Genomic DNA, 12,436 nt, shown 5'->3' with positions numbered 1-12,436 from the left:
TTTGTTCATGATAGCAGCCTTCTTTGTGATCTCAGAGGCTTGGTATATAGTGAGTCCTTTTAATTCAAGTCCTTCTTTCAGCCCTGATCAGACCTTGGATCATGTTGGTCCTTCCTTCATGTTCTTGAATTGGTTTCTTTTTTTACTGTCACCATAGTATTTAGATCCTTATTAGGCCATACCTAGACTACAGTATTTTTTTATTAGCCCCAACTCCTTCATAGAGTTTCTATATATCACTTCCTTTGATCATATCACCTCTTTCTTTACAAAAATAAAGTTGAATAACTCCCTGACACTACAGCACTGATTCAGAAATATTTGTGCATATAAATATCAGATAGAAGGTTGTTTAAAAACAGTGAAAATTGCCGGGCCCCACTGCATAGATTCATATGTAGTAGAAACGGACTGCATTTGTATCAAGTACCACAGTTGATTCTGATGCTGGTGCTTCACAGAATATATTCTGAGAGGGGCGCCTGGGTGGCTCATTTAAGTGATTGCCTTCGGCTCAGGTCATGATCCCGGGGTCCTGGGATGGAGCCCCACTTCAGGCTCCCTGCTCAGCAGGAAGCCTGCTTCTCCCTCTCCCACTCCCCCTGCTTGTGTTCCCTCTCTTGCTGTCTCTCTCTCTCTCAAATAAATAAATAAAATCTTAAAATATATATATATATGTATATATATATATATTCTGAGAAATACTGGGCCTCTGGGAGAAAACCTGAATCTCTTAGTTTTGATCCTTTCACAATTTAACTGTTATGTATTTTTCCAGCTTTATCTCTTTTTTTTAAAGTTAAACTTTCAATTTTATTTTATTTTAGTTTTTAGTTTTTATTTAAATTCCAGTTAGTTAACACAGTGTCATATTAGTTTCAGGCGTACAGTTTAGTGATTCAACACTTAACAACACTCAGTGCTCATCACAAGTGCCCGTCTTAATCCCCCTCACGTATTTAACCCTCCTCCTACCCAGCTACCTTCTGCTAACCATCAGTTTGTTCTGTGTAGTTAAGAGTCTGTTTTCCGGTTTGCCTCTCTTTTTTTACCCCTATGATCATTTGTTTTATTTCTTAAATTCCATGTATGAGTGAAATCGTACAGTATTTGTCTTTCTCTGACTTATTTCACTCAGCATAATACTCTCTAGCTCCATCCATGTCATTGCAAATGGCAAGATTTCATTCTTCTTTATGGCTGAGTAATATTCCATTGTATATATACCACTTTATCCATTCATCAATTGATGGACACTTGGGCTCTTTCCATAATTTGGCTATTGTAGATAATGCTGTTGTAAACATAAGAGTGCATGTATTCCTTCAAATCAGTATTTTTGTAACCTTTGGGTAAATACTTAGTAGTGCAGTTGTCCAGCTTTATCTCTTAAGACTTCTCTACATGATCCTTCATTCCAGCTAAACTAGCTGACGTGCCTCAGCACATCTCATCTAGTTATGTTTCTTTTTTTCTTTACCTCTCTCTTTTAAATCTGCTAATCCCTGCTCTTGTTGAATTCAGAATTTCTCCCACCCACTTCAGCCACAACATCTATGTAGTTTTCAAGGACTACCTAGTTTGTGTTCATCTCTCCATTCTTCTGAACTATTTTTCTCTGCAATTCATTTGATAAGTGATTACATACTATCTCATACCTTTTCTTTGATCTTGAAATATTTTATTTTAAAATCATTTAACTTGATTTTTATCTATTCTCCCAACAAGATTAAAAATTCTGAGGTAGAGATATTTATCTGAGCCTATTTTGTAGTCCTTACCAGAGTCATCAAGTGTAGAACATTGGGCCAAATTAATATAAGTTGTTTTGATTTGAAGTTCTAGTACTGTGTTCTTCAGGTCTTTCTGATGGTCCTTACTTTGGCTACTCACACTGATCAGCATTCTTTTGAGTGTAAGCAACTTATGACCTAGTATGGCTTAATCAAAAAAATGGAATTCATTGGCTCATCAACTCAATAGTCCAGGGATAAATTTGATCCCAGGAGAGGCGTTATCTAGAGTTCAGATGAAATGGCTAGGGCCCCAGTTTCTCTCTTCATTTCTCTGCTCCATTTCTTCAGTTTTTAGGCAGGCTTTCCCTTCATATCTCAAGGTATGAGCTAACAACTCCCAGGGCGATGTGTTCCTTTGTTTATCAATACCGGGAAAGAAAAAGTCTCAATTCCCAACTACAGCTAAAGTTTCTGAAATTGGGCCTTTTTGGCTCTGGTTGTCCTGATTTGAGTTATACGGTCATTGCTGAACCTCTCTGGTCAAGGTGGGGTAAACAAATTGACTAAAGCCATTCAGATCACCCCAGGGCTCCAGGTGGGTCATTCCCACCCAAACTGTTCACCTGGGAAATTCGGTGGGCCTAGAGGCAACCAATCAGTGTTCACTGCCTTCCTCTGCTTATCTGGGGTGTGCAAGTTTGTTGTTGCTCAAGAGTGTTTGAATTGGAGACTTGTCTCTTTGATTTTACTTCAGCCTTGTTTCTCAATATCTAAAGGATAACTGATTTTTAAAAATGGATTTATATTTTACGTAATTTTTTGTTATTACAGTTTTCTCTTGAAAGCTCATCAGAAAATTAAAGGAATAAAATAGATTAGTAGCCTCTGTATATTTATTCAGAACTCTGTTAACAATCTGTGTCCTTTTTTTGTCATCTTCCTTAGGTTTAAAACTGGTCAAATCAATGGTGATTTGCTGATATACCACGTCTTGCTGACTTTAAAGCCATATTATGCAAAGCCATATGAAATTGTAGTGGACCTTACCCATACTGGGCCTAGCAATCGCTTTAAAACGGACTTTCTCTCCAAGTGGTTTGTTGTTTTTCCTGGCTTTGCTTATGACAATGTCTCTGCAGTCTATATCTACAACTGTAACTCCTGGGTCAGGGAGTATACCAAGTATCATGAGCGGCTGCTGACTGGCCTCAAAGGCAGCAAAAGGCTCATCTTCATAGACTGTCCTGGGAAACTGGCTGAGCACATAGAGCATGAACAGCAGAAACTGCCTGCTGCCACGCTGGCTTTAGAAGAGGACTTGAAGGTATTCCACAATGCTCTCAAGCTAGCTCACAAAGACACCAAGGTTTCTATTAAGGTAAGTTTCACTCTACATGAGGTAAATGATTTGTCACCCTTCTTGGCTAACCAGACTGCACTGGCCTCCCTAGGTGTTCCCGTAGCAGTGGATCAAATGTAAAGTAGGTCCAGATGGAGGAAAACTAAACTTTCTATCTTCATGGAGGTCCTGTGGAAGATAGGAGAGGCATACACTTAATTATATTCTAGGTTGGATTGGAGGCAGGGGAGTGTTGTAGAGAGGGTGGTTTGCCATCTATCAGTCAAATGGTAGGAATGTGTAGAGGGTGGAAGTGATCAATTGAGAATTCTTCTGATTATTACATGCTTTTTGTGGAATGGGAGACATGAACCAGGATAAAACCAGTGATTGTTTATGGGATTCTTGAACTTTTAAAAAAAAAATGTTTTCAGTCTCTTTTGAGAGCATTTATCACAATAACTCTTGAACCCATTTGAACACTGGCAGTAACTCTTTCTTAAATGGTTAAATGGCAAACATGATATTTGTTTGGTCAGTCAGTTGGTTGGTTTTCAGAGCCTCTCTTAGAGTTCTATATAATGGAATTTAACTCTTCTTCACTCTGCCCTCTCACCATCACTTTCCAGGTTGGTTCTACTGCTGTCCAGGTAACCTCAGCAGAGCGGACAAAAGTGTTGGGGCAATCAGTCTTTCTAAATGATATCTATTATGCTTCGGAAATTGAAGAGATATGCCTGGTGGATGAGAACCAGTTCACCTTGACCATTGCAAACCAGGGCACACCACTCACCTTCATGCACCAGGAGTGCGAAGCCATTGTCCAGTCTATCATTCATATTCGGACACGCTGGGAGCTGTCGCAGCCTGACTCCATCCCCCAGCACACCAAGATTCGGCCAAAAGATGTCCCTGGGACGCTGCTCAATATTGCATTACTTAATTTAGGCAGTTCAGACCCTAGTTTACGGTAGGTTTTTTAAAAATTCACTACAACTTTTTTTAAGGGTTTGTTGCTTTTAGTGAGACCACTTAATAAGCTTTTAATACGGCCTCTACCTTAATGCTCTAAATCGGAAGGTATGCTATGTTGGTTAACCAGTGTGACCTCATCAGTTTGTGGGGTATTCACATGAACTGTGGAATTCTGAGAAGGGTGATTCACACTAAACCAGTACATGTTCTTTCTTCAGGAAACTTTCATCTGAAACAGACTATACAGCAGTTTTGGTTTTGTTACCCACCCCCAACCCCCCAAAAAAGCCTTTTTTTTTTAAGGTCTATTCCTAAATTTCTCCTTCTGAGTTCTCTAATTATGTTTTCTCATGTTCAGAAGTATATCACTATTAAGTTTCCTCATAGATTATTATTGTTTGACAAAGGAGGGCTTAATGTGCAATAACTCAAACAGTAACATTGCATACTTTCCACCTATAATGACTTGAACAAAGTTCTTGAAAGAAGTCTTAAGACAAATGTAGATGTCATCTGACAGGGTATAATTGGTTCTGTTTAGATTTAATAATTTGAACATGAATGAGGAAGGAGCGTGGCCTGTGGGGTCAGTAGATTTGGTTTAAATCTAGATCTGCTACAATGTATGACTTTACGCAAGGTACTAAAGTTCTCTCAGCTCTAGTGTCCTCATTTTCAAAATAAGGGTAACGGTGCCTTTCCTATATACCTACAAAGGTTTCATAAATAGTATGTGTAGCAGTATATTTTAGCACCTAGCAAACAGTTTGTGCTCAGTAAGTATGACTGCCTCCCAGCTCCCCCTCCCACCCCTTCTCTCTCTGCCAATGTGTCTTTGTACTCCTTCCCTCCTTTCTCCCCTCTGCTTTTTGTGTTGGGATAATTCTTTGTCCCAGGTTCCTTGGGACTGTCAGGATTTTTACAGATATAAATTCTTAGCTCCAAAAAATCTTCCCTAGGGTGTAATGTAATGTAGCCCAAGTTTTATAAGAGGGCCTTTTAGGATTCCCAATTCTTAAATAAAGGTGGGGGCGGAAATCAAGATTTCTTTAGCTGGACGGGCCTCCCAGAAATTATGTATAAAATTGTGTGTATGCTTAACTTTCATTATCTCCAAGGAATCTGACCTACCCCAGTTTGAGCAGGCCTGGTTCTTTATAGCTGCTGAAATGTACAGAATAAAAGTCAATGGTATAACTCCAAATTCCTAGGAGTTAGTAAGAGATACACAAACTTAGAAACAATAATATTAATATTCTCATTTTAGGAAAATAGAGCTATAAAGCCTGCCTTTAATTTCTAATTCAAAATTCCTCATAGAAGAATGCTAATAATCTTCTAACAGTTACTAGCTTCAGTGAACCTGTATTCTCTTGTGAAATAAAGTGAACTGACAGCTTCTGTTTTTTGCTGAAGCATGTCATTCCAGAGAAAAAGCCTTTAGGCTGACTTAAATTTCAGTGGCTTTTGCCCCCATATGGTTGTTGCAAAAATATAGTAGCATGATGAAGGTTCGGAGGTCAGGAAAACCTGAAATTTGCTAAGCAAACTATTTCTCCCCTATCCAGGGGAGAAAAATGAAAATTTGAAAACCAGGTGCAAGTTTTTTTACTTGTGTCCTAAATTGCTTAAGTATATTTTCAGACATTTCTAAGGGAAATTTTGGGTTCTAATGGAACTTGGATGTATATCATTGTTTTATGTTTTCAGTGGTTAAGTATAATGGAAGGAAAAACAGGGGGGCCTTAATTTTATTATGTTTGTTTTTGACCTCTAGTTTGTAGTATGTCTTATAGGACATCGAGAAAGAAATTCGGTAGGTGCTGATGGAAGATTTTCACATTTTAATTTGATTGAGGGGCCATCTCATTTCTCTTCTTATGATCCCCGTTATAAATGGATCTGATGAGAGGGGGAACCACAATTTGAGTTTTTGGCTTCATTGAAAATATGATGAGCCTTATTCTAACTTTATTGATCCACCTTAGGACCATAAACCTCTCATATTTTATATCCTAGTAAAATGTCTTTTAGGAACGTCTTATACTTACCTGTCTTAGGAGCCTCACAGTGCCCTTCTGGTAATGTCAAGAACCTCCCTTTAATCCCTAAATGATGAAAAATTATCCCTAAATGATCAAGGGGTATTTTGTATTTACCATAGAACCATAACATCTTATTTCTCATTGATCATAAAATTTAAAAATAGTTGATTATGCTTTGTAGTAGAATCATAAGTTGTACGTTATGAAAAAGAATTGGAATCATAAGAAAAAATAAGTTTTAAAACAATTTCGTTTGTGTTTTCTCCTAGGTCAGCCGCCTATAATCTTCTGTGTGCCTTAACTTGTACCTTTAATTTAAAAATCGAGGGCCAGTTACTAGAGACATCAGGTTTATGCATCCCTGCCAACAACACCCTCTTTATTGTCTCTATTAGTAAGACACTGGCAGCCAATGAGCCACATCTCACCTTAGAATTTTTGGAAGAGTGTATTTCTGGATTTAGCAAATCTAGTAAGTAATAATTTTCTTTAATACTAACAATGATTCTAAGAAGATTCAAAGAAAATCCTTTCATTTCAGAATTTGCCAGTGAAATCATAATTGATTATATTTTCAGTTCTTTATCTCTTCTAATTTTTCATCTGCTGTACTCTGCAACTGAAGAAACTCTGAAGGAACTTCCTGGTTAGACAACATTGAGAAAATCCACCAAAATTCTGGCCATAAAAGCAAGGTGGCAAGATTTTTGATACTTTACATGTCTTTGAGCCACTTACAAAGTATTTTTCACACTATTTCAGTTTAGTTAGCTTCAGGATTTCTCTTCTTAGCAGATTATTCCAAGTGAAAGAAGTATCCGTGTTGTCTCCTTGATTTTAAGGAAATAGTCATTTTTTCTTTTCGTCAGGTTGACTTTGAACTGTGATTTTATTGGTCATGTACGGTTCCTGAAGAATGCAGTGACACATAATACAGGGTCCAGGGTCAACTCCTGACTTGGTTTTTAATAAGTCTTATAAATTTAACATCCACTCTTTCCATTTATTTATCTTCATACCCTGTTGTGGTATACATGTTGCTCTTTTTTTTTTTTTTTTTAACATGTTGCTCTTCCTCCAGCTTATTTCCTGACATTTTCTTCCCTCCCCTTTCTCTCTCCATAATACATAAAACTTTTTTTCTGCAAACATATTTTTTTTAAGATTTACTTTTTTATTTGAGAACCGTAAGATAACATAAAAAAGAGCACATGCACGTGCATGAGTTGGGGGAGGGGCAGAGGGAGAGAATCTTCAAGCACACTCCCTGCTGAATGCAGAGCCCAACTTGGGGCTCAGTCCCAGTGACCTATGAGATCCTGACCTGAGCTGAAACCAGTTGCTTAGCCAACTGAGCCACCCAGGTGCCCCTCAGACATACTTCTTGATTTTTCAGCTAATTGAAAGCTTTGACAATTCATCAAGTCCAGATGACTACATATATTTACTTATAATAAGAGATGTAGGAATACAACCCTAAAAAGAAAATGTGTTAAGACTGACAAAATAAGAAAAGCATAAAGCTTTATTAAGAAATATTTTAAAAGATTTGAGGGAATGAACAGACATATTGTGTTCTTGGATGAACAGTTCTTCCCACTTCCCAGATTATTATAAATTCAATGCAATCCCATCAAAATAGCTACAGGATTTGAGGACTAAGAATGAGGTAGAACTGAGGTGCCTGGGTGGCTCAGTTGATTAAGTGTCCCACTCTTGATCTCAGCTCAGGTCATGATCTCAGGATCCTGAGTTCCAGCCTAGCATTGGACTCCATGCTGAGTATGGAGTCTACTTAAAAAAAAAAAAGAAAAGAAAGAATGAGGTAGAACTTAAAATGTTTATAAATTTCATTTGAATCAAACAAGAATAGTTAAGAAAATGTTGAAAGAAAAGAAAACTGAGAGACACTTGTGGACATTTGAACATTTAACAGTACAATAATAAAAACAGAGGTGTTCAAGAATCAGCAGTCAGATCAGTTTAAGAGAAACAGATTGATAAAGAAGTGTCACAAACGGATGGGGGAAAGATGAAATCATTTAAACAATGTGGCTGGGATATGAATTAAGTTGGGTCTTCATCTTCACCCCCAAACCACAAGATACCAAAGTAAAGTCTAGCTGTATTTAAGAATTGAATATAAAAACTGGAATCATTAAAAAAAACAAGAGGAAGCAGAATATTTAATTGCTTTCTGGATGATTAAGGACTTATGAAGTAAAAAAGTGGTAGAATCAAAGGAAATGGTGAGCATAAGTGATTACATAAAACTTCAAAACATCTCTATTTCAGAAACAAAAGTAAAAGATAATAAAAAACTAGGAAATATGCTTGCAGCAAATATGAGAAAAGATTAATATCTTTAATCATGAAGAGTTCTTATAGGTTAATAAAAATGGATCAACAACAGTAGCGTGCAGGTCATGCTAAAAAAGAATATTTATATTTTAAGAAGTTCATAATAAAATCAAAGAAATAAAAACAAAGAATAGTAAGATAACATTCAATTATCAAATTGGCAAAAGGTTTTTTTTTCTTTGTTTTTAATTCAGTATTGATGGTTTATGGAATTGTGAACAGGGGCAATTTTTTGAGAAAGCACTTTGGACATGGATGTCAAGACCCCTACGAATGTTCATTCCTTTTGGCCTCATGATTCCACCTTTTAGAATTTATCCTAAGGAATTAGTGTTCAGATGTTTATTATAACATTGCTTTTTATTTAGATTTTTTTAAATTCAGGTATATCCTATCAGTTAAGTGCCCAAATCTTAAGTGAACAGCTTGATAAATTTTTACGTGTGAATACATCACAAAACCCTCTCCCAGACCAAGATACAGAACATTTCTGGCATCCAGAAGGTTCCTTTCAGTCAGTACCACCCCCCACCAAGAGTAACCACTATTGTGACTTCTGTTGCCATAAATTTTTTTGCCTACTTTTGAACTTCACATAACATTATTTATAGTAGCAAAAAATTGGAATGGTCTAAAGGTCAAACAGTAAAGAACTAATTAAATTGTCAGATTTCCATATGATGGAATAATATGAAACCATCAAAAATGGTTTGGTACAGAATTTCAGTTTGAGAAGATGAGAAAGTTGTGGAGATGGATGGTGGTGATAGTTGCATAATGATGTGAACGTACTTAGGGCCACTGAACTGTACACTTAAAAATGGCAAGTTTTATATTGTGTGCATTTTATCACAATAAAAAAAGTATTTTGGGGACTCTAGATAAAATTATATAGAGGAATTTTTGTATCTTTTTCTAAGTCTAAACTTACTTCAAAATGAAAAGTTAAAACATGTTTTATCTCTGAAGAAAATATTCAAAACATACTGCATGGACAGTGTAGTCCTCATTTTTGTAGAGGACTTGGGGTGGGTTTTATGTGTATACACACACATAAATGTACATTATCTCTACATAGCTTTGAAAGCCTGAGAAGAGATGAGGTGATACACCAGCATATTAATATCAGTTTCATTTTTGTGGTGATGCTTTCCTTTCACCTAACGTTCTATGATTGCCACATATTCCTTATACAATTAGAATAAAACTTAATAAAATTTCTAACTAGAAGAGAAATGATTAAGAAGAAGAAAAATAAGATAAAACTTTCCAAAAATTGGCCAGCTGGCTTTTAAGATTATTTTCTTCATGGCTTATTCTCTTCATCTCTGTCTTTAATACATTGGCCAAATCTCTTTTCTCCAGACCTGATTCTACATAATGATCTTTACCTTTTACTTTCTTTTCTCCAATCCTCTATATTTTTAGATACCTGTCGATGTAATTTTCATTGACCATCTATGCTAATAGTGTATTTTTTTTTCCAGGTATTGAATTGAAACACCTTTGTTTGGAATACATGACTCCATGGCTGTCAAATCTAGTCCGTTTTTGTAAACACAATGATGATGCCAAACGACAAAGAGTTACTGCTATTCTTGATAAGCTGATAACAATGACCATAAATGAAAAACAGATGTACCCATCTATCCAAGCCAAAATATGGGGGAGCCTTGGGCAGGTATTGAGTTTGCTCAGATATTTGTCTAGTACCTCTGTGATGCAGATATTAATTTGGTACCCCCTTTGTGCAAAACATTGTGCTGGGCACTAGGGATATAGCTATAGAAAAGAGAGTCCTCTCTTTCAAAAAGCATGCACTCACCTAATTCTTGGATTTGGTTCAGAATTGTAGATGTCTAATGCATATTGCAGAGCCAGAAATAAACTGTTTTAGTACTCTTTTTCATGGCATAATTATATAGAATTTAAAAATCTGATGTTGCTTCCAGTAAATAGTGGTTTATTTTATTTATTTGGGGGGTTGGGAGGAGGGGTTGAGGGAGAGAGAATCTCAAGCAGGCTCCATGTCCAGCTCAGAGCTCAATGTGGGGCTCAATCTCATGACCTGAGCCGAAATCGTTTAACCGACTGAGCCACCCTGACACTCCTAAACAGTGCTTTATATAACATATTCTAGTACTTACATTCCATAGATGTCAGTAGATGTTTGTTAACAATATTATTTTGGACACCTTTCATTTATAGTTCTAGCACAAGGATACCAGTATTAAAATACAGAATACAATGTAATATTTTATTTTTTATCTGACAAGAATTGTGCACATTTCTTCAAAGTAATCACTTAAGGCGGAAATACCCTTACTCATACAATGCTGCAAATCTTCCAAATAATTTGCAATGACCATGGAGCTGGTTTTATACCTCTACAAAACCTCCTAGTACTTGATGTCATTTCCTGTATTTTAAAATAATTGTATTTTATATTAATCATACATCACTGTCTTAGGAGAGAACAGAGGTGCTTTGCTAGTGGGTGAAAATAATACATGTGGATATTTTAAATTTCTGGATATTGGTCCCTTTTAATCTCTGAAGCAATTGAGTACAACTGAGTGAATATCTTTATCCTCCTTTGGATATTTAATGATAAATTAAATTTATTGACAGGTCTCTAAATAAAACTTAGTATTTTGGAGGCTTCAGGTAAAATAGGATTTTCATGTTGATCGGGTTACTGCTTTTGAAGTATTTTTAAAGTAAAAATTAAGTTGGCAGAGTGAATGGCCAAAACACGTTATTTTTCCCTCTTCCACTAGATTACAGATCTCCTTGATGTTGTACTAGACAGTTTCATCAAAACCAGTGCAACAGGTGGCCTGGGATCAATAAAAGCTGAGGTGATGGCAGATACTGCTGTAGCTTTGGCTTCTGGAAATGTGAAATTGGTTTCAAGCAAGGTAATCAACTTTTCCTTTGCCTTCTGGACTGTGGCATGATGTATCTGTTTTTATTACCAGAAGGTTGTTTGTATTGTAACTAGTCATTTTAAGGTTAAACAAACATTTTGTGATAAAACTTTGTTTTAGCCCCTGTGTTTTTTAAAATTCTGTTTCTTTATAGGTTATTGGAAGGATGTGCAAAATAATTGACAAGACATGCTTATCTCCAACTCCTACCTTAGAACAACATCTTATGTGGGACGATATTGCTATTCTAGCACGCTACATGCTGATGCTGTCCTTCAACAATTCCCTTGACGTGGCAGCTCATCTCCCCTACCTCTTCCACGTTGTTACTTTCTTAGTAGCCACAGGGCCGCTCTCCCTTAGAGCTTCCACCCATGGATTGGTCATTAATATCATTCACTCTCTGTGTACTTGTTCACAGCTTCATTTTAGTGGTAAGTTCCCAGAAAGTACTTTGTGTTTTGCAATTCATTTCTCCATTTTATATCACCTAGTTGGCATAAATTATCTTACTCATTATTATGGTTATCTTCAACACTAGCTGTTTATTGAAGCTGGTGATGATACATGAAATATTATCAGAAAGAAAAAGAATAAATTAATTCCATTCTATTTCAAGCTATAGCAGAGATTTTCTTTTAAAATCTCTCTAGAGAGTGAGCAGGTGGCGGGGTTGGTGGGGGGGGCACAGAGGGAGAGGGAGAGAGAGAGAGTCCTTAAGCAGACTTCCCACTGAGCATGGAGCCTGATGCAGGGCTCGATCCTATGACTCTGAGATCATGACCTAAGCTGAAATCAAGAGCCGAACTCTTAACTGACCGAGCCACCCAGGCACCTCTACAGCAAAGATTTTCTATGTGCGTTTGTCAGGTAGACTGTTGTAACCATAGAAGCTAAAGACTCCGCAGCAGTTGATGGTGTTGTGTTACTGGCATGAACTTGTAGATAATGGAGCTAAAGCAGTGAGCGTTGAGCAGAATGTATCTAGAGGGTTGGTGTAGGGAGCATGACTTTGTAGTTTTGATACGATTTTCAAGTTTTCTAAAAGCA

At 36.7% G+C, this 12,436-nt stretch overlaps 1 protein-coding gene across 5 annotated transcripts in view; it reads left to right on the top strand.

Annotated features, from left to right (window-relative positions):
- NF1 (neurofibromin 1) overlaps nt 1-12,436 on the top strand; it is a 276,151-nt gene that overhangs the window by 229,822 nt on the left and 33,893 nt on the right. For all 5 annotated transcript variants that reach the window (XR_015769362.1, XM_028109132.2, XM_028109129.2 and 2 more), the window contains 6 exons: nt 2,682-3,114; nt 3,705-4,045; nt 6,365-6,567; nt 9,944-10,137; nt 11,237-11,377; nt 11,541-11,820. Coding sequence is in view for 4 of the 5 variants with exons in the window: in XM_028109132.2 (XP_027964933.1) it covers nt 2,682-3,114; nt 3,705-4,045; nt 6,365-6,567; nt 9,944-10,137; nt 11,237-11,377; nt 11,541-11,820 (1,592 nt within the window). In the remaining variant the exon portion in view is untranslated. The remainder of the gene's footprint in view (nt 1-2,681; nt 3,115-3,704; nt 4,046-6,364; nt 6,568-9,943; nt 10,138-11,236; nt 11,378-11,540; nt 11,821-12,436) is intronic.

Source organism: Eumetopias jubatus, unplaced genomic scaffold, assembly GCF_037043125.1.
Source record: "Eumetopias jubatus isolate StellerSeaLion01/CBP00866 unplaced genomic scaffold, mEumJub1_p1.0 scaffold_10, whole genome shotgun sequence".
In the NCBI taxonomy this organism is placed as follows: Eukaryota; Metazoa; Chordata; class Mammalia; order Carnivora; family Otariidae; genus Eumetopias; species Eumetopias jubatus.
Note: the sequence above shows the minus strand (reverse complement) of the source record. Positions and strands in the feature narration are given on the sequence as shown.